Raw genomic sequence first — 7,940 nt, forward strand, 5'->3', positions numbered from 1 at the left:
CTGTGTACCTGTCTGTCTCTCTGTGTACCTGTCTGTCTCTCTGTGTACCTGTCTGTCTCTATGTGTACCTGTCTGTCTTTCTGTGTACCTGTCTGTCTCTCTGTGTACCTGTCTGTCTCTCTGTGTACCTGTCTGTCTCTCTGTGTACCTGTCTGTCTCTCTGTGTACCTGTCTGTCTCTCTGTGTACCTGTCTGTCTCTCTGTGTACCTGTCTGTCTCTGTGTACCTGTCTGTCTCTATGTGTACCTGTCTGTCTCTCTGTGTACGTGTCGTCTAACACACGGTAACTAACTATTTTTTCCCCAAAATAATCAAAGTACAGCATAGAGCACAGTACACTACAATACAGTACAGAGCACAGTGCAGTACAGTAACTATAACAGTAAATGTATAGTTGCACCGCTCAGTTCACACACGTGTGATTTATATTTCCAGTTGTCTTGTATGGTGTTAAATGGAGCGTGGAACCATGCCAATGATCGACACGGGAGATCACTTGTGACTTTCAAACCAAAACGAGATCCACCTGTGATCTGCACACATCACGGCTCTGCACCACCTTTCATGCATCGCACGTCAGAACTGAACTTATGCCAATATAGACGAAATACATGTTGTTTACGACCAGGTTAGTGAATGAGGCCCATTGCTTCTGTCAGACCACATGACCTCATCTTGATGTGTTAACCCATTCTGACCGGGCACCCATTTTGGTGTTAGCATTATGTTATGCTTTAGCTATTGAAAAATAGCAGATCTACAAGCTCGTAGCGCGCCACCGAGTGGCGCGCTACGAGCTTGTAGGTCTGCTATTTTTGAAAAATCGAAGAACGACTGACATTTTTAGAATCTGATCTCAGGTCAGAATGGGTTCATCAGACCAGTGTGTGTCCAGTGGAAACCTTTCCACGAATCTGATCTCAGGTCAGAATGTGTTAAGGACCAGGCCAAGAGCAGAGAGCACAAGAGTTTTCAGGACAACATCAACCAAGTATACAACGGTATATAAAATGTTAATGTAGACACAGATACTCACGTTTTGTAATGAGTTGACTCAGTTGAGGATTAGTAAGCCAATCTTCTCCTCCATGTTTGACTCTGTAGGAAGTAGAACAACAATGCATCAATGTCTGACTGTCTAACACAACGTCTCCACTAGCTGACACTACAGTGTTTCACTCTGTAGGAAGTAGAACAACAATGCATCAATGTCTAACTGTCTAACACAACGTCTCCACTAGCTGACACTACAGTGTTTCACTCTGTAGGAAGTAGAACAACAATGCATCAATGTCTGACTGTCTAACACAACGTCTCCACTAGCTGACACTACAGTGTTTCACTCTGTAGGAAGTAGAACAACAATGCATCAATGTCTGACTGTCTAACACAACGTCTCCACTAGCTGACACTACAGTGTTTCACTCTGTAGGAAGTAGAACAACAATGCATCAATGTCTAACTGTCTAACACAACGTCTCCACTAGCTGACACTACAGTGTTTCACTCTGTAGGAAGTAGAACAACAATGCATCAATGTCTGACTGTCTAACACAACGTCTCCACTAGCTGACACTACAGTGTTTCACTCTGTAGGAAGTAGAACAACAATGCATCAATGTCTGACTGTCTAACACAACGTCTCCACTAGCTGACACTACAGTGTTTCTCCTGTCATTATCTTGGCCCTGCAGCTCATCCAGACATACTCACTGCTGCCCAGTTTGGATCTCATCACCTCCTCAGACACCACCTTAACCCCTATAGCACTCCACTGTCCTTTTATACCTTCGTGATGCACATATATTGTTGTTTAGACAGATGTTCATTGCTTACGTCTGCTATCCTAGAGTTTCTTTGAGGCACTGCATTGTGTTGTTGTTCTTCTCATGATTTGTGACTTTGGGCTGTATCGTATCCCATGCCTTACCCGCAAGCATTAAACACTTTACGTGAATTACTCTTTTAGGAGCTTCCACTATGCGTAAACGTTATCTTGCGGCCACACAACCCACTATACATGTTTGTGGCTGGAGGTGTGTCTGTACGCGTGTTGATGCGCTTTCCCTATATTTGCTATCTTATGCACACAGGTTTAGGACAACGGAAATCGTCTCTTCAAACCACCCGTAATGTGAACACACACAACAACCCTCTGTATCTAATTTAAATGTATTCCAAGGCAGCACGCGTTGCTCTTCCATAAGGTTCACTCCAGGTATAATGGATTATGGTACCTGGCACACTGATTGGTTTAAGTTGCGTAACGCCCAAACCACACCTATGCATAATGTAACGGGTAGCGGAGATGTTTTAAGGATTTAGACTGTGGCATAAGATAGCTAATTTAATGGGGGAACGCCTCTTACACAATGCTAAATCCCCAAATTACGGAGAAAGTGCCCCTGACGCAAGATAGGGCCCTTTGTGTCAGAGATACACTGTTAAGGGAAACACTGCACTGTCCAACATGGACACAGCCCAAGTCTACTCACTTGCAGTTCTCCAGAACTGAATCATTCACCACGTTGAGGCTCAGGTCCAACTCTCTTAGGGAGGGATTAGAGCTTACAGCTGAGGCCAGAGCTTCACAGCATCTCTCTGACAGGCCGCAGTGAGCCAGTCTGAAACACCAGATTAAAACATACATAAATAAATGAATAGATTAATTAATAAATAACACATTTAAATATGCATTATTCCTGGATTTAGAACCAGCTTCCAGCATCTATTAAAGGACTCTCTTGTCCCACTTAGGGTGCCTTCACACCTGGATGCTTTAGTTCCATTAAAACAAACCCTGGCCTCCAACATACCGTAATCATATTTGAACTGGACCCCCCCCCCCTCCCCCAACTACCCTTAGAAGCAATCGGAATTGTAGGCATTACATGAATGCGAAAATATTACAAATCTACAAGCTCACAACGCCTCACAGTGAGTTTGCAGATCGGCTATTATTACAATGTTTGTCTCTTTCTTTCGTAACATTAATATTAATTAACACTACTGCCTAACCCGTGTTCCCCGCTATTTAATCCATGTGTCGGTGCTGCGTAATACGCTAAACCCGCTATTTGTTTAATGTGTTTAATTCGTCGTTTTTTAATAATTAAAAAAGAGTGGATTTGTCGTGGACCTGGTGACGAGGCCGTTGCGTTATGATGACGAAACTGGAAATCTAGCAATGCTCTGGGCTGCTAGGGCTTCTGGGAAAATGAGTTCGATGCAAGTGAACGGGGTTTGTTTGGACTACAACATGCTGTGTAATGGCGGCATGTTTTTCTCTTCAACAACAAACCATGGGACTATTTTACGCCGGGTTTCGTGAATCAAAGCTGCAAATACTTACAGTATATGCGTTATGCTCCAAAGGTAATTGATCAATCCCGTCAGCCTAGGTGGTCTGATTATATTAATCTATAGTCCTTAAAGTGTTAATATAATATTATTAAGAAGCTTGATAACTGTGGCGTAGCTACAACTTGTCGCAAGTCAAAAATAGCAGATCTACAAACTCCTCAACGCGTTGTGATAAACGCTGTTATATGATGAAGTAGCCGATACCTTCGCCTTAAAGAGATTTTACAGATTTTACTTTGAAACATGTCTACCATTATATCAAGCTTATTAATACATTCTCACCACAGCATTCATATTATATTCACATTATACAGTACATAATAAAACAGAAGTGATCATAATAAAAGTGGTAAATGTATCTTACTTTAGAACTTCCAGTCTACAGTGTGGGCTCTTCAGTGAAGCACAGAGCAGCTCCACTAGTCCTGAGTCCTGCAGGTCGTTTTCACTGAGGTCCAGTTCTCTCAAATGGGAAGGATTAGAGCTGAGAGCTGAAGACACAGCTTCAACACCTGTCTTACCGAGATAGCAGTCAACAAGTCTGTAAATGCAGATTAAATAAGAGATTATAAAAACAAATGATACCTAGTTCACTGTCATGGAAGTTAACTAAAACCTCTCCTATCTAGTTATCCAGACATAAACAGTATTGTGGAATAGACCAGGGGTTCTCAACCTTTTTGGCTGGGGACCCCCAGGGATGCTTTGGCCATGTCTCGCGACCCCCGCCCGCCCCCAATACAAACACTGCATTTATGCAACTGAATTGCAAATTATTTGGGGACCCCCGAGGGGCCACGGGTTGAGAACCCCTGGAATAGTAATGGAATAATTTGAAGTCAGCCATGTGTTTGGAAAGTCATCTTTTTTATGAACTAGTTCAGTTCACAGTTCAAACATTTAAAAATGAACTAGTTCAGTTCATAGTTCATCATTCAACATTTTGAACTAAAGTTCATGGTTCCAAAAAAAACTATTTTAGTTATTTTTCCTTTTTTCTTTCCATTTTTCTTTGCTTTTTGTTTTTCTAAATGATTGCCGCAGCCCATAGCCATAGAACCGCAGACTTTATTCCTATTGGGAATAACTTTGGGATTAATAAAGATACAACTTTTACAATTTATCCATTACCATTAACCAAATTAATTCCTTATTATATATATTTTTTGGAAAAAATAGCTCTTTTGCCATGTGGAATGCCACAGAATTCTTAATCATTTTCCTTGTCCTAATTATGGGCCAACTTGTGAAAGCTGCATGCTTTTATTGTGAGGGCTATCAGTTCAGTTCTCACAGCCTGCATATCTTCACATGCTAATCTACAAGCTCACAACGCTCACAAGCTCACAACGCGTCGCAGGCGCAACACGTTGTGAGCTTGTAGATCAGCCATTTTCAGCATGGAACACGTTGTACGATGAAGAATAAATCAGGCATCACTGCGCTTCTGTGGAGGGAGATGTCTTTAGTTGGCCGACCGAGGTGATCATTATGGACAAATACCTCCTCGACGCAAAAATAACAAGCTATTGGAAGCTATTTTTCGTGGCACATTATGTTTAATCAAACAACAATAAGTTTCCAGTGTTTGGGTCGGGAGTCGGGATGTTCTGTGTCTGCATGCATGACAGGATCCTCATGCAGAGATGCGAGCTGCACGCTCCGGTTAAATTGTACGGCATGAAAGATTAGTTAAATTGTGTCGCATAAGGACTTATTGGTGGGTTTAACGTTAGATATTAAGGCCTGTTTAGGGTGTGTCTTAGCAGGGTTTTCGCCTGGAAGGCTCTAAGGAAACACTCACTCTTGAACGAAGTTGAACGTGAGAAAGTGACGTTCACACACAGCAGAAATGAACGCGTTCACAATGACGTTCATCAAACAGAAATACAGTAAGTTCACCTAAAATATGAACGTGTTTGTGAACGATTGTTCATTGAACGTGTTCAGGGACAACACTGAAGTCAGCATGTTTTCCCAATGCAATCTTACGGAAGCAGTCCTGTGCATGCAGACATGGTTGACATTGAAGCAGTACTGACTGCGCATGCAGACAGGGTTGACATTGAAGCAGTGCTGTGCATGCAGACAGGGTTGACATTGAAGCAGTCCTGTGCATGCAGACAGGATTTACATTGAAGCAATCCTGTGCATGCAGACAGGGTTGACATTGAAGCAGTCCTGTGCATGCAGACAGGGTTGACATTGAAGCAGTCCTGTGCATGCAGACAGGGTTGACATTGAAGCAGTACTGTGCATGCAGACAGGGTTGACATTGAAGCAGTCCTGTGCATGCAGACAGGGTTGACACTGAAGCAGTCCTGCGCATGCAGACAGGGTTGACATTGAAGCAGTACTGTGCATGCAGACAGGGTTGACATTGAAGCAGTCCTGTGCATGCAGACAGGGTTGACACTGAAGCAGTCCTGTGCATGCAGACAGGGTTGAGATCGGGAAAACATGGAACCGGCTGTATAAAATGCTGCGTCATTGTAAATGGTGCATTCATGTATCACTTTTATCCAAAGCACATTTCTGTTTAAATTGAGGCGGACGGGAGGCAGACTTTCACTTCTGGTTCATTTCTGGTTTTATCTGTTGCCTAGCAACCTAGCATCATTCATACAGTACGTTGATGAAGAGCGCCATCTATACTAATCCACTGAAAAGACCATAGGACACAATACTGCGTGCTTGGCAGTCAAGCGATGGATTCGATGCGACGTAACATGACGTGATTGGCAGTCAAGTCAATGTGTTAACTACTAACCGAGCCTTTCTGCAGTTCCTCACAGCTGGGACCAGTCTCCTTCGCCCCTCCTTTGATGCGTTGTATTTGTCCAGGTCCAACTCTTCCAGAACCTCTGACATCTGCAACATGACAGCCAGAGCTGAACACTGGGTCTCAGACAGCAGTTTCTTTGTTCTGTTCTCTGACTTCAGGAACTGTTGGATCTCCTGATGTAATGAGTGGTCGTTCATCTCCATCAGACAGTGGAAGATGTTGATACATCTGTCAGGAGAGGTGTCACGATGAGTTAACATCTCCTTCAGGTTCTGGATGGCTTTCTGGATCTCTTCTGGACTGTTCTCTGTGTGACCCAGCAGGTCTCCTAACAGACTCTGGTTGGACTGCAGTGAGAGGCCATGAAGGAAGCGGACTAAGAGGTCCAGGTGGCCATTTTTACTCTCCAGGGATTTTTCCATGGCAGCTTTCAGGAAGTCTGAGAGGGAGCTGTTACTGTTGTATTCATCTCCCAGGAATGGCTTCAGGACCTCCATGTTCTTCTGTGTGAAACAGTGGAACAGGTAGACTGCAGCCAGAAACTCCTGGAAGATCAGATGAACAAAGCTGTAGACCGTTTTCTGGAACAGCACACTCTCTGTTTTGAAGATCTGTGTGCACACTCCTGAGTACAGCGCGGCGTCTTTCACATCAAGACCACACTCTTCCAGGTCTTCTTGGTAGAACATGATGCTACTTTTCTTCAGGTGTTTAAAAGCCAGCTCGCCCAGATTCAGAAGAACATGCCTGCCAGTCTTAGTGAGCTGCTGTTGAGTCCCCTTTTCTGTTTCTTTCTTGTTCACATCACGAGTCTCGTCATACTTCTGCTTCTTGGTGTTTGTCTGAACCAACAGGAAGTGGCAGCACATCTCAGTCAGGGTCTTGGGCAGCTGTCCTATCGTGGTGTGTGTCCTCAACATGTCCAGCAGAACGGTAGCAATGATCCAACAGAAGAGTGGGATGTAACACATGATGTGGAGGCTCCTCCATGTCTTCAAGTGTGAGAGGACTCTGTCGGCCAGCTTCTCTTCACTGAATCTCTTCCTGAAGTACTTCTCCTTCTGGGGGTCTGTGAACCCTCGCACTTCTGTCACCATGTCAACACATGCAGGAGGGATCCGATTGGCTGCTGCGGGTCTGGTGGTTATCCAGTGGAGGGCCGAGGGGAGCAGATTCCTCTTGATGAGGTTTGTCAACAGAGCATCCACCGATGATGTCACTGTGACATCAGAGATGATTTCATTTTTGTCGAAGTGCAACGGAGACCTGCTTTCATCGAGGCCATCGAGGATGAAGCAAACTTTCCAGGCAGCGAGCTGCTCTGCTGTGACCTTCTTTAACGTTGGGTGGAAATCATGGATCAGGTTCAGAAGACTGTACTGCTTATCTCTGACCAAGTTCAGCTCCCGGAATGAAAAGGGAACCAGGAGATCTATATCTTGATTCTCCAAACCTCTTGCCCAGTCCAGAGCAAACTTGCGCGCAGAGAATGTTTTTCCGATGCCAGCGATGCCATTTGTCAGAACTGTTTCGCTGGGTTTCTCTCTGCCAGGGAGGATGATCTTAAAGACTTTACAGCAGTTGATTGCATCGTCATGGAAGGTCTTCATGTTGGAAGTTCTCTCGAGCTGTATCACCTCATGTTGGCTATTAACCCCTTCACTCTGTCCCGCTGAGATGTAGAGCTCTGAGTAGGTGCTGGTGACGGAGTCTCCAGACTCTTCCGTCATGTGGTTTTTCACTCCATCAAGACTGTCCGATCTGACCTCCAAACTGACCTTATAATCGTTCA

The 7,940-nt window shown here is 44.2% G+C and overlaps 2 protein-coding genes across 2 annotated transcripts in view; both read right to left on the minus strand.

Annotated features, from left to right (window-relative positions):
- LOC310873457 (neoverrucotoxin subunit beta-like) overlaps positions 1-6,012 on the minus strand; it is a gene marked incomplete at both ends in the record, with an annotated part of 43,654 nt that extends 37,642 nt beyond the window's left edge. The window contains 4 exons of the mRNA XM_083785842.1: positions 1,037-1,098; positions 2,496-2,624; positions 3,728-3,904; positions 5,990-6,012. Coding sequence (XP_083641968.1) covers positions 1,037-1,098; positions 2,496-2,624; positions 3,728-3,904; positions 5,990-6,012 — 391 coding nt within the window. The remainder of the gene's footprint in view (positions 1-1,036; positions 1,099-2,495; positions 2,625-3,727; positions 3,905-5,989) is intronic.
- Positions 6,013-6,108: 96 nt separating this feature from the next.
- On the minus strand, positions 6,109-7,894 carry LOC310873463 (protein NLRC3-like; the record flags this gene model as incomplete). Its single annotated transcript, XM_083785855.1, has 1 exon — positions 6,109-7,894. Exon 1 carries the CDS (start codon positions 7,876-7,878, stop codon positions 6,109-6,111), a length of 1,770 nt encoding a protein of 589 aa, XP_083641981.1. The 5' UTR covers positions 7,879-7,894.
- Positions 7,895-7,940: the final 46 nt, after the last annotated feature.

Source organism: Protomyctophum parallelum (assembly GCF_964188405.1).
Source record: "Protomyctophum parallelum genome assembly, chromosome: 1".
Classification (NCBI taxonomy): domain Eukaryota; kingdom Metazoa; phylum Chordata; class Actinopteri; order Myctophiformes; family Myctophidae; genus Protomyctophum; species Protomyctophum parallelum.